Here is a 26,127-nt window from a genome sequence, read left to right on the forward strand (position 1 = left end):
CCCTCCTGTACCACACACACACACACACACACACACACACACACACACACACTCTCTCTCTCACACATACACACACACACACAAACACACTCTGCCTCACACACACACACTCTCTCTTTCTCTCTCTCTCTCACACACACACACTCACTCACACACACACAAACACATACAGTACACTCTCTCTCTCACACACACACACACACACACACACTCCTCTTGTGCTCCCTAACCTCATGAAGCGGCAGTAAATCGTAAAGGAGTGGTGGGTGGCTGGGGGATTGTGAGCTTCTAAATTTGAGACATTTACAAGAAAGAGCTCGCCGATGAAGACGGATGCCTGCTCCGTTTAATTGCGCGCTATCGCCATATGCGGCGTTCACTGGGCGCTCCGTCTTTGTCGCCGCTAATGAAAGTCAAAGTTTGACAGGCTGTCGATGTTTTATACTTGTCCTCTCCCCTCACCTTTGTGCACAAAGGTTCCCAGAAAATACTTTCTTTTTTTCCCTGTGGTCCCACGTCTGCGCCTGTTCTCGTGTAGGTCCCCTGGACAGCTGAAGCGATGCAGGGAGAAAGGTTGGCTAAGGGAGACCAGACCGACTGTCTCGGAGAAAAACAAATTTTGATGTTGACATCTTGACGTCCAACTCAAACAAGGCCCTTTTTCAAAAAAGAGCCACGCAACCTGAAACCCAAACCGCAGTTTTCATGCTTAAAACATGAAGGGAATGGCTTCAGCACGCGGAGATGGTGGACACGGAGGCCTATAGGCCAGATGGGGCTGCTGTGGAAGACAGGGGCGCACAAGAGACACAGAGGAACAACGCAACGCAACGCAACCCACTGGAACTGCTGACAACCAGCTGCCACACAGGACGCATGTACCTGCAGCAAGCCTGTACCACTGACAGAGACACACACGTAAGGGATGTGTAAAGAGGAGAGGAGACACACACACACACACACACACACACTGAGAATGGAAGATGACAGACTGACAGCGGAGAGAGAGAGACTTCAACTCTGTATCTCTGTGTGTGTGAGAGAGAGGGAGAGAGGGAAAATTGATGGAATAAAGAAATGACACTAAGATACTAGTGAATATGTATCTATGAGACAGATACAGAGAGGGAGGAAGAGAGAGGAGTGGAGAGGCACTCGAGCATAAAGGGGGGAGAGAGAGAAATAGAAAGGGAAAGATTCTAGTACAAAGGTGAAGACAGAGAGAGAGAGAGACAGACAAAAACAGAAAAAGAAATCGAATGCTACTGGAGTAAAAGGTGAAGCGAGAGAGAGAGAAAGAAAGAGAGAGAGAAAGAGAGCATGCAGGCCAGTGTACCATCCAACTGGTTCTCATATCCGCTTGTCCACTAAACTGTGACATAACCAACAAAAGTGCTCTTCGAAATGAGGTTTCGCTGCTCTGTTATTACTGTCATTTTCTGTCTGGATTCCTTTTTTATTTACCTAATGATAACAGATTGGATCAAGAGGGTCTGTCTGGTTTTAGATATGCAACCTGGCAGACTGATTGGCTTGCTTTGTTGGGGGGTTGGAGTCTACGAAATATAGAAATACTTTGTTGGAAAGGCCTGAGGCCTACATTAGACGAATACCAAAAGACACTGTTACCTGTCGTTTTTTATCCTTAATAAAAAAAAATTCTTGTCTGCCCTTGTTGTTAGAAGAAAGTTTGAGGGACCTAAATACAAACAGTGAAATATTGTACCGAGTCGTATTGATGGCTCCACTGCTCAACTAAACCATAGTGCACTCTTGTTACATTGCATTAGCAAGTCCACACTTATGCCTATGCCTACATTAAACTCCATGTCAAGTATCCTTGTCATTACGCGATTTTCAACTTCGACGGGTCCAAAAGACGGTTTAATATAGCCAATAGCATACACAATTCAACAGAGCTTCTCTATTGTCATTGTACCGCTAAAGACAACAATACTACAAAATGACGATTCTCACCCACTACCAAGAATGGCAAGAGAAGCCGATACAGCTATTTTCTGTTATTGTATGTGTCTCTGATAGGCTGCACGCCACACAATCACTGTTCTCACAATGACTTCAGTCCATGGTGAAGTTTGCGTAAAGCTCAATGAAGCCTGTTCGTCGAAGTCGAAAGGGCTGACAAAGAGTATTTTGTTAAATACATACTCTACGTGACAATCTTTATTTGAGCATCGGTTTTAAATTACACTTTATGTTGCTCTGTCTTTATCAGCAACACCTGTGCGGAGCAAGGCACAGTGTTTAGCTCTAGGTGCAAGGGACGTTTATTTATCACAGATGTTGGAAATTCGAGACATTTGACTTCACATTTCTTTAAAGGTAGGGTTTTAAGTAAATATCCAGGGCGTAAAAATGTTAAAGAAGTGTCACTGAAATTCTGCGAATTTTAACCACCAAACCCTAAAATAAGACGACCTTTCAGCACCTTGTAAACTACTCTCAGAAATTATGTCATGAAAATTAGAGATGATTGTGTGCATGCAGAAGGCCTAGGCTATATAAAGCTACCCCCCAAAAAATCTTTATAAAGGGAATACGTGGGAAGACAAAGCATCTATTTTATTTAAAAACAGTTACTGCCCAGAAAATGTCCCCCAACTAATATGAAAAAGTTTGTGGACGTTCTGGCAGAATGCTACTAAATTAAGTTTGAATTCAACAAATGACCAAACCTGATCAAATTGTAGGCCTGTTCAAAGCAAATCGCCAATAAACACTAAGAAAAATGTTGGATCAAATTATTTTAATGATCTATGATCCATCAAATAGCCTAAGTGAAAAGGTTATCAAATTAGTAAAAAGGCTACAGCGAATTATTGCTTAATGTTTTAAGCCTAATCTTTTTATATATAATTATGTAGGCTATTATTATTATTATTATTTTAGATCGCCTAATGGAAGTCCTACTTTTGTTCGCATTAATCCAGTATTAATGAAACGAGTAGCTTAATTACAAAACAACAATTAAAAAAATCGTCAGTATTTTTGCGACAAAAATGATTAGCCACTGGATCGTTTTCATTGCACACAAACATTAACGGTCCATTTTCATTACTACATACCTTTTCCAATGTCCATAAAGCTGGTGACCGTGTTAGCGTGCCTCGTTGAACGGGAGACGTTGTTATTACCTCTCCTCTCCAGCTGAGACAGAGTCCTGTACAGTGATATCATATACGACGGTATGTGAACTGCAGTACCATTCCGCGGAGTCTCACTCCTGGGGATAGCACTCGATTGTCCTCGATTCTGCACATCCAGATGCGAGACAAGCCCGTGGTCATCCGCGGCGAAAGGGTACTTCAGTGACCCAAGGACCGCTGCGTAAAGACCATTCGCAAAGAGGAAGGCAACACAAAGAGACAGAGCAGCAGCCTTCGTAGGATTCATTTTCAGTGGTCTCTGGCCGAAATGGGAAAGTTGGAAGGGTTTGATGACTTTGGAAACTCCCCTTTGCTCTATAGATAATGTTAATATCATGGATCTGACTGACACTGAGTCAGTAAATTGCCTGTTGCACTGAATGCCATCGGCGCCCCCTCGCGACTGAGCAAAGACACATCAAATGAATAACGACCTCAGAGAACTTCAGAGTCTTCAATTAAGAAAGTCAAATAATTTTTTGAGAGGGTGGCTTGTAATAGCGATAGGCATGTTAACATGACCGGCGCGACCATGTGAGCATGGTCTGGTTCAACTTGGATGGGCTACATCCTATTTGCTTGGTGAACTGATCTTTGTTCAGTTCTCAGACAAGGAATCTCAGTCAAATATCAAAAGCATGTAGGCACATTAAGCCTACCACATGATCAGAGGTCAAACGAATTTCGACTTGACTGTCGGCCTCAAATAAACTATGACTCCCCTTTATCCAGAATTTGTGGTTGCTGTTTTGCTCTCTGGTTACTATTCCTGTTTTGCTTGAAACTTAACGTGAACCTGAACAGAGGTAGGCCCAAAGGCGAGAATTAACGTTAGCCTACAATCAGGTTAGAATTAAAACTGTATAAATGCATCTTGCGTTATGATTGCACTTTTCCTTTGGCAGCAAGTAAAAAAAAAAGATTAATCAAGATTGTGTTTTTGGTGAGGGTGGTAATGAAGATAATTGATTGGTATTCGAATGTCAGCTTTTGAAGTTCCATCACATCAATATATTTATGGGTATGGTTTGGCACTGTCGCCAGTTAATTAACAGTTCATTATAATCACTATTATCCCGGACAGTTAGTGTTATCGCCACAGTATGATTGTGCAACGCTCATAGTGTGCTGCGCCATCTAGTGGTAGGCTAGTAAATCTTCACAAATCTGTCTGAGCAAGTTAGAAGCAAGGACCCACCCATAGGGAATGCAAGAGGAGAGACTGGATCATTGTCAGACTGTTATAATCTTCATAAATGACCTTTATTTATTAACAAAGAGTTATTACAAAAAAGGGGGGAAATCTGAGGCGATCAGCCAGCATTTTGGCATGCTTATGTTGTGCAGTAGCCTAGGTATCCTATATTTAAACAATGATGCAAAAGCTCCTATAAAGAGCACAAAAAGAGTAAATAATAATAATAATGATAATAATAATAATAATAATAATAATGCAAAAGTCTTGCATCTCTAGAACAATGTTCTTCAATGCACTGTGCATTGTAGACTAACAGGGCCTTAGGAGCTCAAGACCCTTATGCTCTTTTGGTTGAAATGGTTTCGTATGTACTCTGCTAGGGCACTCTCGTCGTTCAGCTCCTTCCTAAACAACATGATGTAGCATTTAGGAGCAAAGTGGCAGATCAGGACACTGTACGTAATCAGCAGGAGTGCACAAGCCTTAATGCCTTGGCCGTACCTGGTAACATAGCTGAGGTAGAACGGCAGAAAGAGCAGGCACACCACCAGATAGACCAGCATGCTCACGGCAACGTATCGAGCATTCTTATACAGGTCTGGGAGTTGCCTTCCATTGTAGGCAAATGCGAAGCATACCACAGCAAGCAGGCAGACGTACATAAACACAGCCACGCACAGCAACATGGAGCCTTTACAGCATGCAACTATGATCCGGGTTTCAAGGTCATCCTTTGTGATTCTGTTTGGGGGCCAAAAGATGACCCACAGTGAACACAGCACCGCCTGACCCCCGAAGCAGACGAAAGTGACCAGCGCCGGCCTGTTGAGTCTCTTGAGCGCGCCGGTCATGGTCACGCTGAAGCTGAAGCCCACGCACACCTGCAGCAGGTTGGCCAGGATGCAGGCCACGCAGAGGGTGAACGCCAGGAGGAAGAGCGGCATCTCCACCTTGCAGGTGAGGTCGGTGGGCTCGCTGAGGCCCACAGCCACGCTGGCGAAGCAGACCAGCAGGGACAGCAGGGCCAGGAAGCACAGGTAGCCGCCGGCCGCCTTCACGATGGGCGTGCTCCTCTGCAGGAAGAACAGCAGCGCCACCAGGAGCGTGAGCAGGGCGCCCAGGCCGTCGCACAGCAGCAGGGCTACGGACCAGCCGCTCCACCACTTGAGGAAGGACACGGTCTTGTTCAGGCAGCGGGCCCCGTCTGGAGATGCATACTGCAGACTGCTGGAGCAGGGCTGGCACTCCTCTCCTACGTACATTATACAGATCATTTGAATGTGGATAATGTATGGATAATGTATATCAGTCAATCATGCCTTGTTTACATAAACATAAAAAGGCTTCTAGAATTAAGAAAAAAGACCTTGCGCAACTTGAAAAATCAAAATAGAAAACCTAACTGAAGGTAAAACGGGAAACTAAAACTAAACTGTTGAATGAGGATGCAAATGAGGACGCACATTGAGCTTCTACATGCAGGCAAATGCCAGCCAGACTGAACACATTTCCTTCCAAAAAATAAAGTATGTTAAATAAACATACGAAACATAATGTTTATCTTATTTATGGTTCACATGACAGTGAACCATATAGACCTATGCCTACTCTAAGTGCACAGAGCGCTTGGTGCCAAGTAGGCTACTTACCATCCCCTTTAGAGAAAGACTTGTTTCTGCACTGATGACACGTTTTGCAGCAGGAGTTCTTTAACCGTTTAAGCTCGTAGCCTGGCTCACAGGATTTTGAGCAGTTTGTTTCCTAAAGGTATGGCAAATCAGTTTTCTCATCAGTGTTAGCATCTTGACTAATTTAGTAATTGATTGACAATAAAATATTGCGCAAATTGCATTTGGCTGTAACACAAAGTAGTTAGCAGGATTTAACATATTTTACAGGTAGGCTGAAGTGACGGCTAACTCACGTTACTTTTGCAATCTACAGTAGCATAGTGCAACAGTGATATACATTTATAATTTAAAACACCCAACATACTTTGAAGAATTTGTCCACGGTGAGATTAGTGTTTAGCTTTATGGTTCCTGAAGTGTCATACTCTCCAATGGAGCTGATGTGAACCGTTGAAGGTTCCATGTTCCACCTCCATTGAAGAATCTCTTGCCCAGTACTGGGGTCTCCATTCTCATCAAACCATATGTGAGTGTTTCTGTCCACTGTAATGTTGACTCTCTTGATCTCTTCCAACAGCTAAGAGAAAACAAAGTACACCAATATTTACGTAAACATTAGGAGAGAATCCTAAAATATATTATGAACAATTATAAGCTGCTGAAGTTGTCAATGTGTATGACCATGAATACTTGACATCTTCATTTGTCTCAGTCGGAACAGTCTAACTACACTCTATGTCCAGATAGGGACAAAACAGTTTGTGTTATTTCTAATACATTACTTTTGTTATATGATGTAGTTTCATAAAACAAATTAGTTGAGAATAACACAACTTGTATTGTTTTCTAACACATATGTCCAAATAGGGACAACACAACTTGTTAACAAATTTGTTTTAAGAGTGTAGTCATAGCTCGGTTGTGTTGAATTGACAAGAGTCAAAGTTGAACTTCAGGTTTTGATGCAAAATATGCATTGGCTTACCTCCCTGGCAGGAAAGGATGTGCTTCCTTTGCATCCAGTGTGGCACTGCAGAAGACTGTTCAAGGCATGGGCTATTACATTCACAGCTAGATAAACACTATAAGAGTCATCATGGTCAATAAAATCTTCTAAGCAGCGCAACTGCAGACACTTCTGCCCAGATTGGCTGGCTACGCACGATGAAGAACTATCTCCTTGGCCATGAGAGCACAAGGGATACCTGGACAGGTAGTTCAAGAGAAAGCTCCTGTCTCCGCCGCTGTTTCTCTCTGGGGATACCAACTGACGGACATACTTCTTAAAATCTGGGATTTGATTTCTTTTGCTTATGAAACCAATGACTCTGCCAATCTGTGCGATGTTATTCAGTCCACATATCTCTGTGGAGGTGGACCAGGAATCACTGGCCAACCAGGTCCTGTGCACCCTACGGTTGATGGCCTCCTGTAAGATGACCTTCACATTTTTCGTTTTGGTGAAAATCACAATAGCTTCAGTTGGATTTGTTTCTATCTTCATGAAGATCTTTTTCAGTTCCGTCCTAGTGATTGTCTCGTTTTGAACGAACTCGGCTGGTAAAATCTCCTTGAATGCGATGCAGACTCCATTTCGATTGAAGAGACTGATGAGGGTCTCAGAGCCATATCTGCCGTATTCATCATCACTTCCAATGACACCTACTATGTCCCACTTTTGGTCTTTCACAAACAGAGCCATGGCGTTGGTCTGATGTTCGTCACTTGGGACGGTGCGGAGAAAGGAGGGGAACTTAGTTTTACTGCTCAGTAGCTCACTCGTCGAGGCGTAGCTAATCTGGGGGAGGAACATGGTGTTAAGTTTTCACTTCAGTCATTCATGTCTCTTCACATTAATTCAATGTTAATACTGTATAGTACTGTGAGTCTTACTGTGAGCCTTATTAAACTTTTTATGTTGTGCTCAAATGAAATGGTTAAAGCCAAGGCTTTAATTGTGTACAATTTAGGTAATTTGTATATTTTCTGACTGAAATTAAGCCAATCTAACATAGACTTGCTGCCACTATTTTCACTTTGAATGTACTCAGAGAGACATGACAGTCATTGACTGCGTTCCAATTCACATACTTCTGTACTTACAATGCCTAAAATGATGGCACTTGTGCACTCATATTATATTGTTAAGTACAGAAGTCTGTGAGTTGGAGCACAGCCCATGTGCTGTTAGTTGTGTACAGTACCTGTGCTACTTTGGGGAGCGCTAGCAAGCGGGCCACAGCAGTCGAGGTCTCAGAGTCTCTCTCTCCGATCACCACCTTGACCCCCTCCGCACCTGTGCCGGGGATCTCTTCCAAGAGAGGACACATATTCCCATGGGACTGCTCAAGGAGTTTTAACGTTCCTCTTGTTGCCATAGATACATCCCCACAAGTGTCATACATTTTATAGCCGATGGACACATTTGGCAACAGATCTGAGTGGTTGATCTTTTCGATGGCGTATATCATGGCTTGGGCACGGATTAACATGGTCACGTCAATGCTACAGACAGAAAGAAATAGTCACAGCATGAGTCAATTGTGTCCTTTCAGGTGAGCAGTGGGGTTTTCCAAACCTAGTAGACCACAAAAGATTCACCAACAACACTGGACAGCAAGCTTTGGCGGCAATGACAGCTTTATGCAAACATGTCACAAACTAAACACACATGTCCACACTAGTGCTTTTTATACACTCTAAAACAATAATGGGGTACCGGTTCTTCAGAGTGATGCCATAGAGGAACCTTTTTCAGAACTTCAAAGAACCATTGAAGCAACAGTTCTTTAGAGAACCATTTAATGAATGGCAAAATGACATGCCATAATAAGCCCATTATGATCTGAGGCTCTGAAGAACCATTTCCAACGTGAAGAACCTTTCGCCTGATGTAATGGTTCAACACAGACTCCATGAAACCGTCCAGATATTTAAAGAACCATTTAAGCACCTTTATTTTTTTGAGTGTGTACAGCAATAAAATACATGGTTGTAATCTAACGCCCATATAAAATCAAAAGATGTACTCACTCAGAACAATTTGTAATAAGGCCATGTGTCTCCTTTGAAACATTTTTGTGAATAGGGAAAAGCCCGCCGATCATGACATCTCCTGGGTGAGACACTACTCTTCCAAAGTCTTGGGACACAGACACGCCACAGCAGCTCCACAGACACACAGCAAACCAGAATAGACCCATATCTGTTATGAAGTCGACAGAAACGCAGTCATGTCATCCAAGCAGCACAACAGACCTGACTAATGTGCGTACCACGGAAGAGGTCACCAGACTAGATATTCTTTGAAAGGAAAAAGGAAGTTTGCTATTTGCATAGATGCCATAATACATTTTACATACTGTAAACATCCCATTTTGGAAAGAAAACGCTTGTTAACTACAGTATATTTAGAGGGTTAAGGTAAAACAACAGTTTGAGCTTCATGTATGATGGGAGAAGGGAAAGAGGAAGATTATGTTCAACTTAGATTGTCACTAAAATATAAAATAAAATAAAATAAAATATACAGTTTTAAGCACTGTAAACTCAGACTTACTATTTCCATATTTGAGTCACAAAAGCTTGACTTTGTGTAATGAGGCAAAGACTACACTGCAGTTAGTATAACAATTACATTTGGTAGATGCTATCGGTGACTTGCAGCAATAGAACAACATTTAAGCCAGAGTTACAGTACAGCTATAGCAACATGATAACAGTGGAGTGGAGACCATGGGAATGACCGCTGCTTCATCTGTCAATGCATGCCTAAAATACAGGCACTCTATTGACCATAGACTGTAGTCAATAGTAGAAGATAGGAGTGCCTGTTTTAATTAGTCAAAGTAGGAGAAGTGGTAGAGGAGTGAGGAACCGGGCCTGAAGAAGGGAAGTGTGTGGTGATCGGTATCAGGTGTGTGAGGTTGTCAGAAGCGCTATAGAGGAGGTGTTCTTGGAAGTAGGCCTAGTGGCTTCAAGAGGTTTTTTTTTTATCGCCCCACTATCCTTTCCCTGTTTCTGACAGTCCTCTCAAGATCCTGTCTGCCTTCAGTAATGTCACGTATAGCGTTCAAGATCCTGAAATGAAACAAAGCTTAGATCCTGTCTAGACAGGGGCATTTTCTAGGAAGCTAATGTCTCATGCGCGTCAGTTGAATGAATAAGATCCTGAAATGCCTGATCAGGGCACGGGTGTCACTGGACTCAAAACCACCGCACAGACCAAACTAATAATACTAGGCAATAAATAGGTTACAGGAACAAGTAATAAAATAAAATAGAAATAAACTTATTTACTGACACCATCTTTCAGGCATTAGTTGCATTAACTATCAGCACATAAACCCATATAATCCATTTGGCCATAGAACTGAAAAGGCTATAACCAGAGGATCCAAAAGTCTGACCTTAAATAACAGCACTTTGCCATTTTTTTGTTTGTTTGTTTGTTTGCTTGTTAACAAAGCAGTAGGCCTATAGGCTACAGCGTGTTAAGCTTCAAATCACAGATAGGCCTATCTCACATTGGGCCGTGGACTTTTAAATCAAGAGGAAAACAAAAAAGATATATATTAAAAAAAATAATAATACATACATACATAGGCTATATGTATGTTAATGTTGTCTTACGTAAAAAAAAAAAAAAAAAAAAAAGCTTTGTCACTATTTCTATAGAGCTTTTATTTTGAAAATGAGGCCTGTGGGCTACTCTACTTCCGCTTATGGGCTTTTATTTTGATGGAAAGACCGCGCTACCTGGAAGTAAATATGAAAAACGTTCAGAGAGTGTGGGCTAGCGTAAACATTTCTTAACCATTTACCAAACCACATTAAAACAATGTTTCGTAAGACAACGCGGAGAAATATTAGAGAAAGGAAAGATGATTCTAGTGAAGAAGATCGGAAAGAAGACGAGGATGACAACCATCAGATCAAACCATCAAAACTATCTCAAACCAGAGGAATAACATGTAGTTCCAAGGCTCAAAAAGCTCCCGCAAAATCGGATTCAAGTGATGAGGACGATGACGGAATGGTTTTAGACTCAGCCAGAAGCCCAGGTCCTCTGGATATAAAAGCAAAACGGCAAGCCAAATCAAAGACGATTACTTTCTCCGATGACGACGGTTAGTAGGGTCAGGCTAAAACGTGTTTGTGCTTCAGGTCAACTCTTTCAACGCCCCCAAACTACGGTGGCGTTGTGCCCATATCTGAATGTTTCAAATGCTATTTTATTGTTACTCTTACCTCTGTAAGATGTCGTTATAGTATGCTATGTGTCTCCCCACCCCTCTGAGCCCACTCACAACACTGGGGGTGCCTCTCATTCGGGGTTTATACATCCTCCCTTCCTCCTCGGGCCTCGATCCTCACTTTTCTACATAAAGAATGATGGGGCGGCAACAATGGGATAGTCTATCCAGTTTTAGTTATAGATCAGTGGGAACGCCCATCGAGGATCGAGAAGAGATGTTGAGAGGCACCCTGGCTTGCACAAAGTTCCTGTCCCAATGCATGTCCATCCCCCCAAAATGAGGTCCCACCTACAGGTTTGGTCCACATTGTTTCGTAAAGAGACAGCTCACTCACGACATCTTTTGGAAGCCTATCTGACCTTGCAATCTAGACTTGCCTTTTGTTTCATAACCTGTCTCGTTTTTTTTTTTATTGTATTGTTTATCAACAGGCCCTGAGTCTGAATTCAAAATAAAGAAAGCCAAAGACAAATTGGTTGTGTTCAGTTCTCGAAAAAAAGAAGGTTCGCCAATCAAGACTTCTGAAGGTAAGGTATAATCAATATCCGATTAATAAACCTTCAGCTTTACCACTGAGTAAATGCTGTGGTTTGGTTGCTCTGCATTTGATGGTTGTGAGATCCATTCATTGCCATTCTCTCCCCTTATGCTACAGCAAAAGATGTCCCCCGAAAACAGCCACCCACCGTGGAGTCTGATAGTGACTCTGCAGAGGAGAAGGAGAGCGAAAGCGACAGCAGTGACATCAGCTCTATGACCTCCATGTCCTCTCAGTCCTCAGCCCCTGCCCAGATGCCCCGGACTCCAGGTGTGTGTGACGTGTGACTCCTGTTCTCAACCATCAAACACTAACATTACAAAAAGAACATAGCAAGTGTGACTTAAAGGAGAATTCTGGCCATTTTCCATCTCTGTTTCTTGAGGTGGAATAATGCCCCCAGAGTGTAGCACTGTAGCTGCCTGCCTACTCTAATTGTTGGCTGCAGTAACTCAAGCTTTTTTTCCATCCCGACAGTTCTCGGTAGTCTTGGGAAACAGTGATCTATGTGAAAAATGGCTGTAATTTTCCTTTAACTTGTGTCATTATCACTTAACTAACTTTAACTTATGTCATTATCACTCAACTAACTTTAAGTTGTGCCATTCATTATCACTTTGCCCGTGCCAGTCTCCATCCCTGACGCCCGGAAGATCCGTGCCGCCAGGGAGGCGCGCCAGCGGGCACGTGCCCAGAAGGACTACATCTCTCTGGGCGCAGATCGAGAGAGCACCCCCGGCACGGGGGAGGACGAGGATCCGGACGACGAGGAGCGAGAGCGAGACAGCGACATCGAGCCCGATGACCACGAACGCCGTATCGAGTTTGCCCCCCGACCCCAGACGCTCAGAGAGAGGATGGCAGCAAAGATGGGTGAGCGACGCAGCCGTTAGCTTGTCGGGGCGGTGGTGGCTAAGGAGGTAGAGGAGCTGTTCAGTAGCCGGAGGGTTGCTGGGTCGACCCCGACCCCTTCTGAGCCTATCGAAGTGTCCTTGAGCAAGACACCTCTCAACATCTCTCCTCGATCCTCGATGCTCGATCCTCGAGGGGCGTTCCCACTGATCTATAACTAAGACTGGATAGACTATCCCACTGTTGCTGCCCCATCATTCTTTATGTAGATCAGTGAGGATCGAGGCCCGAGGAAGAAGGGAGGGTGTATAAAAGACCAAATGAGAAGCACGCACTGAACCCCAAATTGCTCCTTATGTACAGGTTGGAGCCTGGCGAGGCAGCTTCCCCCGTCTGTGTATGTGAATGAGTGAATCTGAAGCATGGACAGTGCTTGGAGGAGTAGAAAGGTGGCAGATAAATGCAGTCCATTTATCATTTTCAGTTTGGTGATATGCACACTGGAGTGTAACAAAATTCATGCAAATGTCCTTAGTAAACAACGGGCTGTTTGACATTCCTTTCTGCAGAATTTTGTGGCATATTTTGAGTATCAAAATATTTGCCACTACATTTGCATTTGCCTTCAGCAGATGTTTTTATCCAAAATGACTTACGTGTGTCAATTATATTACGAGGGCTAATGTCCTTGTGTCCTGCTCAAGGGCACAACGGTGGAAGTCGGAAATTGAACCCACAACTTTTCAGGCTACTACACGCTAACCTAGCTCCTTAACCACCACACTATCACCACCCTATCACTGAAAGTGAAATGAGACTGCATGTTTATTGAGTTGTGCTCTCTGTTTATGCTGATGACGTGTTGCTGTTTGCCCCCAGGGGAGAGTGGCAGTGAGTACAGCTCTGATGACAGTGAGGAGGCTGAGGCCCAGAGCCTGTGGGAGGCGCAGCAGATTGAGAAGGGCGTGAAAAGGCCACAGGTGAGTGAGATTATGGACGTCATGTCATAATATAGCACTTCACATTACATACACAGAGATGTGATGGTAAGACTGGGATATTCAGATATTCTCTCCCCTCAGAAAGCTCAGTTTCAAATCCCACCTCTCCTAGAAAACAAAGCAAGCAGTCATACTGTATGTACACACTGCATTGACACAATTCTGCCAGTGTCTCAAATGGCATACTTCTGAGTGCGTTCACACTGAAATTTCCAAAAGTGTGAAGTGCACTGCTGTACCTGGATGGTGCACTTACAGTATAACGTTTAGAGTGAAACGATGAACACTTTTAAGTTGGTGTTTGATTAAAGACGACACTATTCTGTTGAAAACCACACACTATGTGAGTAGGCATACAGTGCACTGCATTAAAATGCACTGACGGAAGTAAGCCAATTGAGACAGACACAGATTAGGTGTCCACTCCCAACAAGTGTGTTAGCTCTCCGTGTTAGCTATCATGCCAGTAGCTGTTGATATGGGTATTTTCTTCTGTGGTGCTGAAGAGAGAGTGTATCTGAATGAATCCCTGATTGCTGCTGTCGCATCTCTGTTCTAGCTAAGTAGAGGCGAATGTGCGATTCTCAATGACCTGCTCCAGAATATTTTGCAGGTAAGGAATACACATTTTGGCAAAGTATGTTTGTGATATTATCTGCCTCATGGAAGTCATTTTTCTCAAATCTTTCGATATCATCAACGGCTTTTAGCTGTTTTTGAATTGATGGTGTCTAAACACAGGAAGTAATTCAAAATGTCCTGTTGGGTGTACGTATGGTGCCAGAACAAGTGAAGCAGTCCTGGTAACATGCCTGTCGAATAACGTGAGCCCCAGGCACTATGTTACTCCAGCCACTGGTGTCTGTCATATAAGGCACTACCCCTGTTCATACCACTGTCTCTGTCACCAAACGGATAGCAGAGCAGAAGCAACTTTAAAGTTGTCAAAGTTTTAGTACTGGTATGGTTAAATATTATAATTAGTAATTTGTGATGTTGCATTATCTGTCATGTGTTATTCATTCATCTTTATTTTGTGTTCTCTCTCTGTGAATGCTCAGATCTCCAAACCGGGAAAAGAGTCAAGCAAGAGGAAGAAACTGCGACTCCCTGAATCACTTCCTGCTGTGAGCCTCGGCATCATCAAGAAGAGGATCACTGGAAAGTAGGAACTACCACAGCTGCACCTGCCATTTCACCTGTGATTGAGTTCATAGAAGCAGAAGTTAATAGAAACAGAAGTGTGTGTGTGTGTGTGTGTGTGTGTGTGTGTGTGTGTGTGTGTGTGTGTGTGTGTGTGTGTGTGTGTGTGTGTGTGTGTGTGTGTGTGTGTGTGTGTGCGTGTGCGTGTGTGTGTGTGCGTTTATATGTGTGTGTGTGTGTGTGTGTGTGTGTGTGTGATTGCTGAACATATTGATGGCATAGTTTTAAAATAGCTTGGATCAGGCTCTGATACGAATACCCATAATGCATTTCTGGCCTCAGTTCAGTGTTTAAGTCTCAGTTTGTCTAACTTTGAGCTGTCTTTCTCCTTCCTTTGTCTTATGATACTTTCTCTTTCTCCCTCCTCTCTTTCTCTGACTTTCTCTTCTCTCTGTCCCCCTTTCTCTCTGCCCACCCCTCTCTCTCTCTTTCTCTCTCTTTCTCTGCCTCTCTCTCTCCGCTCTTTCTCCTCTCTCTCTTTGTCTTTCTCTCTTTGTCTTTCTCCTCTCTGTTTCTCTCTCTCTGTCTCTGTCTCTCTCTCTCTCTGTGCCTCTCTCTCTCCTCTCTTTCCCCTCTCTCTTTGTCTTTCTCCTCTTTGTTTCTCTCTCTCTCTCTCTCTCTCTCTCTCTCTCTCTCTCTCTCTCTCAGACTGGAGTCGTTGAGAGGTGTTCACCGGGCCCATGAGGCCGACCTGCGGAGGCTCCAGTTTGATGTGGACGAGGCCAAGAGCACCCTGGAGAACCTGGAGAACACCACAGCAGAGGAGACGCTCAAGTTCTACCGGAACATGCGCGTCTATGCCGACAACCTGATCGAATGTCTGACAGAGAAGGTGCGCGCACAGAATGATTGTTACAATCGTTGCAGACAATTAGGCACTGTTGGGTGTTGAGTCTTTTGAAAGTGAGCGGATATTTGTGGCGTGCCTGTGGAGGCTATCTATCCCATAATAAGCCTCGGCGTGGATGGCATGGTGGTCTCAACGCGTAGCAGAAAGAATCTTAGATCCAGACATTAGCTCTCTTTGGGTGGTGTTTCCGTTTATTGTAAAGGTAGAAACATGCATTGCATAAAATCGTACTTCACCCGGTACCGATTAATAAAGTGCTGTTGTGTGAATAAATAAAATGCTGTGCCATTCCACCATCCAGCCCACCATTCACACCTTTCCCTAATTGATTGCCACACCTGTAGATATACCTGATTCCCAGTGGCGTGCCACTCCAGTGCAAGGCCTCCTACATGCCTGATATCTCTTCTGTATCTGTGTGGCACTAGTGCAATGCCTCATACATGCCTGATATCTCTTCTGTATCTGTGTGGCACTAGTGCAATGCCTCCTACATGCCTGATATCTAGTGCCACACAGATACAGAAGAGATATCTGTGTGGCACTAGTCTTGTTGAGCGCCCACACAAATCATTTAGCTATTGCCTTGGGGAAGATGGGCACTTTTTGTCTAAGCGTTATAGTAATAGTAGTTGTTTGCCCTATTTATAACCAAGCCTACAACATTACTGTTCATGCTGGTGTCCCTAATGCCATTGTTTGGACCCTCACTGTTGCAGTTGTGGTGTGTGACTGACCAGTCCTGGCTTTGCTCTTCCTGTGTGCTACCTGTGTGTGCTAGATGGTGCTGATAAACTCTGTGGAGATGGACGTGCACTCTCTGTACATCGACCAGGCGGAGGCGCTGTTCGCCTGCAGGAAGGATGCGTTGAGGGAGGAGTCCTCTCGTCTCCAGCAGCTCTCCTGTGAGTAGGCAAGACGCTGATCCAGGAGCAGTGGGCTCGTGCACGAACTAAACCCTTAAATGTCATTAGTTATTTGTACTTTGAATTTAATTTTCACTCCAGCAAAATTCTGCTGAAAGTAATTTGAAATTAGCATTTACAACGCAAACCTCCGCCTATACATCTGTTTCAATCTGTTGAGTGTATTCCACTGAGTATTATCTTGTCCTGTTACCTAAACCATCTGTGTTGTTTCTGTTTCATAGTTAACACAGATAAGACAGGTGACGAGCCAATGGGAGGCTCACATGAGGGTCAGGACAGGTATGGACTTTAGCATTGTTTAATTATAAATTGCCTTCAGTGTATCAACATTTAATTCATCAATGGTCCCTGTTTTGATGTGCTCATTCATTTCGAAACGGCGCGACTTCTGATGATTTTCCATTTACCTCTACTGCTGTGCCACTCCGTCTGCTCCCTGTGACAGTACTGACGTAATCAAACAGGAGACGAGTACTGTACTGTATGGGCAGCGTGTGGGCAGCGGCAATAGTAGCAGTAAATGCTGTTGTTTATTTGTTTGTTTATTTGTGAACTGTTGTTGTTTTGTTTGATTATTTAGGGATTTGTTGTTGTTTATGTTGTTTATTTGTAAACTGTTGTTGTTTTGTTTGATTATTTAGGAATTGTTGTTGTTTATGTTGTTTATTTGTGAACGGTTGTTGTTTTGTTTGTTTATTTAGGAATTGTTGTTGTATATGTTGTTTATTTGTGAACTGTTGCAGAGAGGAGAGCAGCTCAGAGGGGCAGTTGGAGCTGGGGGGTCTACCTGCCGACACGGAGGAACAACCTGAACAGCAAGAGCTGCAGAGGAAGAGAGGTGGGGGAGGGAGTGTGTGTGTGTGTGTGTGTGTGGTGTCATCCTATCTAATGCTGCTGAGGGTTGTATAAATTACAACCATAACTGTAATCATGTGAACATTAATGCGTGCATCGGTATAGATAATAAGCCCAGATATTGGGACCAGTCTAGCAAATATTCAAAAACTTGGGTGAGCAACATTTGCATGTCTGGTATGCTTTGTGTGTATTTCTTTGTGTGATTTTATTACCATTGGTCTGTGATCATGTAAACAATATTCAAAGTATTCAAAGACAGCTGTACTCTGCACAAGGACAAAGTTGAATCATCTGATCTAATCAATATTCAAACCATACTGTAAGTGATGACTTATTGGACTGAAGGGAATTCCAAAGAGGTCTGTGAACCTGGAAAAGATTCTTAGTGTAAATAAGCCCGTCTAATTTGTCTAACGTGTCTAATTAGCGGAATTCCTGAAGAGAGCGCAGGCCATCTTCTCAGACGTCCATCAGGATTTCTCGGACGTCGGTAAGATCCTGTCCAGGTTTGACGAGTGGAGACGCTCCTACGCTGACTCCTACAACAGCGCCTACATCGGCCTGTGCCTGCCCAAGCTCCTGGGACCCCTCGTCAGGCAGCAGCTCATCGGCTGGAACCCTCTTCAGGTGCACTTGGGCTCACTGGCACAGGGTGCCACACAGTAATTAGACATGTGATATTATATCATATTGGACATGTGATATTATATCATATTGGACATGTGATATGATGTTATATTGGACATGTGATATGATGTTATATTGGACATGTGATATGATATTATATTGGACATGTGATATGATGTTATATTGGACATGTTATATGATGTTATATTGGACATGTGATATGATATTATATTGGACATGTAATATGATATTATATTGGACATGTGATATGATATTTTATTATACGGCTCTCTGGGATGCTGAGGGAGCTCCCATTCACTTTGAATGGGCCTCCCCAACGTTCTGAGGTCAGTTGTTTTTGTATAATGACCACTCCGAAAGTATAATGACCGCTGCCATTGGCAACAGGTTTTTCACTCCGCAAGTAGATCGGTAACGGAAACTATGAAACTGCATTATCTATACATTATATACATTATCCCTCACATATTGGACATGTAATATAATGTTATAATGGACATGTAATATAATGTTATATTGAACATGTTATTTTGCCCATGTTGAAGTCCAGCACGGCATCCCTTCTGAAGGTGCTTTAGGAGGACTAGTCATCAGATGTGCTGTATGAAACTTTCTGATGCTGCTATAGACTGACAGTGGAAATAAGTTTACTTGTATGCCAGTTCTCTTGGCTTCAGAGGACTCCTCATATTGGCCATGTTGTGCAGTATGTTTTCATGGAACGATCTGTTTACATTTGAGTAATGTGTTTCCAGTCGGACGGTGAGGACTTTGAGAGCCATCCCTGGTACTCTGCAGTGGAGAAGTTCTGCCACGGCCAAGGGCACGAGGAGGCTGAGAATGCGGACACTAAAACCATCCCTGCTATCGTAGAGAAGACCGTCCTGCCCAAGATTCAAGGTCAGTCCATGGTCACCTGCAGAATATCACTGAGCTAACACTCTGAATGGCCTCACCACTGCGTTCTCTTACCGTATGTGTTCTGCAGTGCAAATGGGTTCAGTGTTCCAGCCTGGAATATGCAAAAACAAGAACGTTCAAATAACTCTGATTCCAGAATTAAGTAACATCTGGAATATCCATTCAAGAGCAGTGATTGCATCTGTCTTTCTTTTGTTATCTGTGACTGTGCTTTTGTATGATATTTAATGAAGTCATAACCACTTGTTCCCATTACTCCCAGGCTTTGTGGAGTTGGTGTGGGACCCTTTGTCTCTGAGACAGACCCAGTGTCTTACCGTCCTTTGCAGGAGGCTACAGGATGATTACTCCACCTTCAGTGGCAATCAGAGCAAGCCTGCCAAGGTATGAGAATCTCACCTCTGATCAGTTCAGTGCTTAAAAAGTGATGCATTGCTGCTGGTAGAGGTGGCCTCCATTCCTTGATGTGTCTGTGTGATATCAGCCCAGTTTGCCATGCACGATATGAGTGGCTTTGATTAACCATGCCAAGCTTCCTTATTCTCAGTTTTGGTTACAATCGTAGTCCTCAGCACAACCCTGTTTAAGATCATCATTAAGCGTGATGATGGACAATTCTGGCTTTACTGTTGAGACTTCACTCAAACATTGCAGATGACTTACTCAAGCCCCAGAAAATGATGATGGCTGATGAAATGACTTGATCAAGTTAGTAACGTGCTTTGTTCTAGTGTGTGATGTGTGTCTGGTGTTGTTTCCCTGGCAGGCCTTCCTGATGTCCGTCACCTCACGGCTGAAGAGTGCAGTTGATGAAGATGTTTTCATACCTCTCTATCCAAAGAAGTAAAGACTTTTTTTTGTAAAACATTTACATTTTTATTCTGTCATTTACCATGCTGTGTCCATTTGATTAGATATTTCCTCACATTTCCCTTTGTATATGGAAATCACTTCTGAAGATATGGAGCTAGCTTTGATCTCGGTTTCTTGTTTTTGTTGATTGTTTTATTATTCTTTAGGTACTTGGATGACCGGGCTTCACCACAGTACAGATTTCAAACACAGCAGTTCTGGTCAGCAGTGAAGGTATCGCTTAACTCAACTCAACCGTGTTCCTTCTGAGTTCACAATCATAATTCATAACTCACAATAGCGCATCCTTATATTCTGTAACCTACTTCATTTGAAATGGGCTCTGTGTTGTGTTCCAGCTGCTCGGTAACATCACCCTGTGGGATGGTATCGTCCCTGAACACACTCTGAAGGAGCTGGCTCTGGACAAACTCCTCAATCGCTACCTCATGATGACCCTGCTCAACGAGTCCGAAAGCCAGCTCAGCGTGGACAAATGCAAAAAGGTGCGCTTTCCTCTCTTTTTATTTGACTGCCAGTGCAACCATGTTACATTTAATTGAGGATTTTGTTGATGTCATTTGTTGAAGTTTCATTGTCCTTTGTGTACCACTAGGTGGCAGCATGCTTCCCCAGGTCCTGGTTCGAGGAGTTGGACACAAGATCTTCTCTGCCTCAGCTGAAGAGTTTCTGTGGTCACCTGCTGCAAGCTGGGCACTCTGTGTGCAAAGACAATACTGACCCAGACAGGACAAGGTAACCACTGCTCTCAGTTGCTCTGTGGTCATTGGCGCTCCCTTAGCACAAAGTTGGCAAACGAGCAACATGCTTGCTCAGTGCATAATTACATTTACTTATGACTTGAAGATTTGATCATGCATTTTGTTATTTGTTTACATGGGAAAGTGAAAGGGGTAAGAAGAAAAAAAAGTGATCGAAAAAAAAAGCAAGAGCAGAACCCAGGCTCATGGTGGGACAGGAGTGGAGTGAGCTGGTCAACAGGGGGAATATGGAAATAAGTATATTAAGCATGTTGAAAATAAAGCTTCTCTTTCTTTTTTCAGGGACATTTTGAAAACTCTGTTCACCATCATGGCAGATGTCAAGGCGTGGGATGACCTGACTACCATAGCAGAAAAGTACCACCACACAGACTTAATGAGTCAGTTATTCTAAAGTGTGAAGGTGAAGAACATTCACCTTATAGTAATCATCATCCTCAAGAGTCATAAATGCTACTTTTGTACTGGTCAATGGGAAAATTAATAAATAAACAATATTTTTTATAATAGTCCCCTTTTGTTTGCCCATTTTCTCATAGAATGCATTTTCATGAATACAACCAACACTGATCCACCTCACCATGACGCACTCAGTTTGACCAATTAAGTATTATTCTGTCTATATCAATACCAAGACGCGTTTGACAGGAATAGGTACACCTTGCAACATGTGGAAGAAGAAGTGTGTGATTACTGTAGCCTGCAACACATCGGAGTGGCTTTAGGACCATGGTGCACCTCTCAAGTGCGCGGCGCGCGGAGTGAGCGTTGTTTCACTGCGTTCCTTCACGTGCGCCGCTGAAGCCCTTGGTGTGATGGACGTGCTCTCATTTCAACTCATTCACAACAACAGCCTGAAACGCACATTTATATCCCCGTGTTTCCAACAACCGAGACCATGTCGGTTTGCAATGTGACCTCATCGCTGATGGCCCATTATGCGTGTGTGTTGGGTATGCTTTGCGCCAGCTCCATCGACGTCTCTCAAAGTTTCGAGGACTCAGGTAATCCAGCATTCTTTTGAACATAAACTTCTGCAACTTGTTTTGTCTTAGCCTACGCTAAGGTGTAGACCAAACGTGTAACTGACGCATTGTTTTGTTGAAACAGGCTATTGTGTTGTGGTTATTTTGAAAGGTAGGGCTAAATATTGCGACAACAAAATCTCACGTGTTGCAACTACAGTAGTACCACCCCACTACAAGTCAACTCCGTCGATGATGGTGAATAGTGACGACAGATAATCATATTCAGAAACGGATGAATATGATGGTGAATAGCAACAGATAATCACATGCAGCAACGGATTAATATTATTTGTCGAACTCTTTATTGCCTTAGTCCACGTCTCCGGAATGGATGAAGTGACCTGCGTCATGGTATTATAGCCAGCCACTAATGTTGGCTTGAAATTCATGGATTTGCCTGAAATGATTTGATAATTAATAGTGATTTAAAGAAAATAGAGAAATCTTGAATGTGTCACTTATGTCTCATTCGAATGAATGGAGCAATATGAGCAAAATGAGCAATATGAGCAGGCCTATGAAAGAAAAAAAAATACTGATTGCGTAGAGATGGCACTGATTGGGTGGCTAGTGACCCTCAGCAGATATCTTCTGGTCCGGTGGATGCACTGACTTTCATCAATCTTTTATTTTGCGATTATGAAGAAACCATCACGACCGAGCGATTATATTGTGAATAAATGCCTTTCTCCCTGAAGTTTGTCAACAGGCCTAAACTTGTTCATGCTACTGAAAAGTAGAGTTGGCAGATTTTCTATTAGTCTACCGACATTCCGCTGCAGCTCAATAGTCCGCCTGTGAAGAGCTCAGCGCAGCAGGATTGGCGTGTTTACGTTCAAATCATCCTATTTGCCCGATAATGTAATTTCACCACCACCGAAACATGCATGCCCGTGACATGAACTTCGGTCTTGTGTGTTGGACACCAACAGAGCTCCCTACCCCTGTGCCTGCTCTTTAAACAAATAAATAAGCCACATTTTTCCTTCATCACGAAATTGCAGTTTTATTATCTTATTAGTATTTTCAGACCATAGCTGCATTCTGGTAACATTTCCTAAGTTTGTAGGCTTCAGCTGGGGGCAGGGTAAGTGCTAAGTTCTTCATCCTTTTTAGTGGTCCTTGTTGATAGTGGCAGCAGGCAGGCCTGGGACTTTGTCATGAAGATCTGACGTTAGTGGCAAAGCGGCAAAGGTCAGTTCATCCTCTGACCCCTCTTTAGAATTGCCACCATTCCATCCTTTATCTAGGAGGTGACTTAGGTTTAAGGTTTCACCCTTAGAAGTGACAAAAGCCTTGCAAGATGTTTTCTGGCTGAAATGAGAGCCTGGCATGAAGGCTCAAGATGAAATCCAAGAGTGCTGTGCTTTATCCTTGTGGATCACTTTGCTTCATTTCTGGTTCAGTCTTTTATTCTTTTATCCCACATTATTGGAGAAGTTTAAAATGAATGTGTTGATTCATTTCATCATGTGGGTTTTATGGTCCTATGTTTGAAAGATGTCTCCCATCCAAATGTTTGGATATAGACTGTTTATTATTATTGTATGCTTTTATGTGTGATAGCAAGTGTCTTTTGTGAAAAGCAGACACTTCTTCTATCCAAAATGTTTCGCCATCAAACTATGGCCTGGCTTTCGTATTATCAAGGCAGCTGGATGATTTTTTTTTCTATCTCTGTAAAATAAGCCAAACAACTCAGTGGTGTCAGGTTGCAAATCGTCACATCCAAATGTTCTATTCTGAGTGATTTGATTTCCATAAATGCTTGATCGCTTAAGCCCTGCTGTGTGCACCTTTCAATTCTGTTTTTGTCACTTGGAAATGGAATATCCTGCTTTCAAAAGTGTCTTACACCATATCTACTGTATAAGCAAATGCAGTTGTTTCTTTAAGATTAGTGAGCGTATGCTTAAACTTTGTTGTGGCATCCATGGTTTTCAAAACATGCCGATGGCAAAGCACGTAAACACTCAAAGTGGGAAAAACAAGGTAATCACAGGGTGGTCCCGTATTATTCCCAGATGGCATGAACAGACCATGTGCGTAATACATTCTCACCTTCCAGAAAAGACTACATTTCCATGGAGACCATTTTCAGGAAGTAAGAGCATTATTTGTAGTGGAGTTAAACTGTACAGTTCATCTTAAATTGCCACTCCTAATCCTATCTTCTTGTTGTAGTCTTTGAAATTCTATCCATGTTGAGGCACTCTTAGAATTCCACCCTGTTTGGCTCTGTTATTGAGAATTTTGGTCAGATCAAAACATTTTGACACAATTCTGAAAGTTCTGTTCATCTGTAGAAAGATGGCTTGTAAACACTGCTAAAAAAAAGCTACAGGCTAAAAATCCCACCCTGATAGATTTGGCATTAGACTATAGATACAGTATACGAATTTGAGCTCCAAATAAAGCACTTCTCATACTCTCTCTCTCTATGTTGTATGGACACATAACTGAAACTGTGAGCTCAGAGGATCCCTCCTATATAGTAGCATTGTGCTGGTCATGATGCTCCTCGGTCTGACAAGAGTCAAACAGAACCTCTAAACCAGGGGTAGAGCAGAGAACACACACGGCTGCACAACCTGTCAAATGTAAACACTGTGTGTGTGTGTGTGTGTGTGTGTGTGTGTGTGTGTGTGTGTGTGTGTGAGTGAGTGATATGGGGGCACTGTACACCTCCCACCTTTGGCTGAGTCGCACTGCTGTGCGATATATGGCAGACTCCCCAGGTCACGGCTGTAGAACTCGTCTTATGATGTGCCAAAACACTGGAATGTGATCGCATTGTTTTCCGTGGCCAAGCCGCACCTCATTACAGCTTGTCCATATCAGAGTGTATCATTCTTATGCTGTGTGACAGTGCTGAAATGCCAGCAAGTTATTTCCAGTGAGTAAACTTTTTTTTTTTTTAAGGAGTCATGCATGATCGGGCTGCCAGTATGATCTCTTTTGTCACTAGGCAACAGCGAGTGAGGCATTTCTCTGGCCTCCTCCGTTGGACTGGAGAATGGCACACACACACACAAACACACACACATGGACTGGAGAATGGCATTGTGCGCCGCACATCACAGCTTACGGACATTCTTGTGACTCTGAAAAACTGCGGAGACGGAACAATGGCGGCGGCGGCGCCGTACTGTTAGATCTGTGGCGCACCACGCCGAGCCGCACCGCACCGTGCCACCGCTGCCCCTCGCCCAGCAGCCCGCGCTGCCACGCTATCACCCCACCCGCTCCTGCCATCAAGCGCTCGGGATTAAGAGCAGCCATGAAACGTTAGAGAAAGACCAAAGGGAAAAAGAGACAGCGTTTGAGTTTTGTGACGGGGAGACATCCAGTCACTGGTGTGTGTGTGTGTGTCTGTGTGTGTGTGTGTGGAGAGTGGCCAGTGTTGGGTCGCTGTGGCGTGAGAAAGTGGTGGTGAAACCCAGCAGGCGTAGCTGGCCAACTCCTCCAGCACAGGAGGGGGACAAGCGGCTCCCCCCCCACACACACACACACACACACACACACACATAACCTCCTGTAACTATACACACCTCAATTAGTCGCCCTCCATCAGCCCAAAGGCCACATATTCCATTTGTCAACTTGCGGAGGTATTAAAAGATGGCGTCGGAGTTTCCAGAACTTTCCGAGCCGTGTGGCTGTGGGGAGGCTGTGGGCAGGCTGTGCCCTGCCGGCTGGCGCGGTCTGAATGGGCAGAGGTGATGTAACTCATCTGCGTCGTCTTGCTCATCAGCGCACTCTGGGATTGTTCTGACACATCCTGATCCTGGCCTTCCTGAGGCGAATTAAACCACTTGTTACATCACCACCGCCATAATCTTTTTTTTATTAGTTTAATTCTTATTCTATTAAGAGACGGAACAAAACAAGCTGCTAAATGAAAAAGACGTTAAAGTGGAGAAGGCGCTGGGTGAAGGTGAATTGGAGCTGTAAATCTTTGGGCCGAGTTGTGGGAACAGATCCACACATCGCTCCAGCTCTCACTCCTTCATTCTCTCTCTCTCTCTCTCACACACACACACACACATACTCTCACACTGACATACACACACACATACACACATACTTTCACACTGACATACACACACACACACACACACACACACACACACACACACACACACACACACAGAGCCGTGGGTCTCCCACCGGCTGATGGGGAGGAGGCAGTCTGGCTGTCCCCGAGGTGATGTTATGCAGGCAGTAAACTGGGCCATTAAAGTGATGGACGGCCTGGGTCTGGCCGGTGGGGTGGCTGGGCTGGACAGGACTGGACTGTGGCCTGCTCCAGAGCTCAGACGCTGCCAGCGCCGTTGACAGACCCTCCGACGCAAGCGAAGACGAGGCGTCACGACTCACTGGCCGACGCGCCCGCTGCCCCACAGGTGTC

The 26,127-nt window shown here is 43.7% G+C and overlaps 3 protein-coding genes across 4 annotated transcripts in view; 1 reads left to right on the forward strand and 2 right to left on the reverse strand.

The window, feature by feature from the left end:
• Nucleotides 1–3,414, reverse strand: part of gdf7 (growth differentiation factor 7) — a 5,360-nt gene extending 1,946 nt beyond the window's left edge. The window contains exon 1 of the mRNA XM_062522400.1: nt 3,087–3,414. Within this exon, the coding sequence (XP_062378384.1) occupies nt 3,087–3,414 (328 nt within the window). The remainder of the gene's footprint in view (nt 1–3,086) is intronic.
• Nucleotides 3,415–4,468: 1,054 nt separating this feature from the next.
• Nucleotides 4,469–11,346, reverse strand: LOC134067237 (G-protein coupled receptor family C group 6 member A-like). The gene is made up of 7 exons (XM_062522388.1): nt 11,247–11,346; nt 9,030–9,201; nt 8,201–8,501; nt 6,982–7,794; nt 6,361–6,573; nt 6,015–6,126; nt 4,469–5,617 (listed from the first exon to the last, which is right to left on the reverse strand). Exons 2-7 carry the CDS (start codon nt 9,197–9,199, stop codon nt 4,686–4,688), a joined length of 2,541 nt encoding a protein of 846 aa, XP_062378372.1. The 5' UTR covers nt 9,200–9,201; nt 11,247–11,346; the 3' UTR covers nt 4,469–4,685.
• gcfc2 (GC-rich sequence DNA-binding factor 2) lies at nt 10,767–21,184 on the forward strand. 2 transcript variants are annotated; one of them, XM_062522390.1, is made up of 19 exons: nt 10,767–11,125; nt 11,686–11,781; nt 11,910–12,062; nt 12,423–12,665; nt 13,524–13,624; nt 14,205–14,258; nt 14,707–14,810; nt 15,497–15,680; nt 16,480–16,603; nt 16,849–16,906; nt 17,371–17,465; nt 17,913–18,112; nt 18,889–19,033; nt 19,317–19,438; nt 19,821–19,897; nt 20,074–20,140; nt 20,266–20,412; nt 20,523–20,662; nt 20,971–21,184. In XM_062522390.1, exons 1-19 carry the CDS (start codon nt 10,837–10,839, stop codon nt 21,080–21,082), a joined length of 2,511 nt encoding a protein of 836 aa, XP_062378374.1. In that variant the 5' UTR covers nt 10,767–10,836; the 3' UTR covers nt 21,083–21,184. The 2 variants fall into 2 exon arrangements, with proteins under 2 accessions (XP_062378374.1, XP_062378375.1); XM_062522391.1 differs by lacking the exon at nt 14,205–14,258.
• Nucleotides 21,185–26,127: the final 4,943 nt, after the last annotated feature.

This window comes from Sardina pilchardus, chromosome 20, assembly GCF_963854185.1.
Source record: "Sardina pilchardus chromosome 20, fSarPil1.1, whole genome shotgun sequence".
NCBI classification, from domain to species: domain Eukaryota; kingdom Metazoa; phylum Chordata; class Actinopteri; order Clupeiformes; family Clupeidae; genus Sardina; species Sardina pilchardus.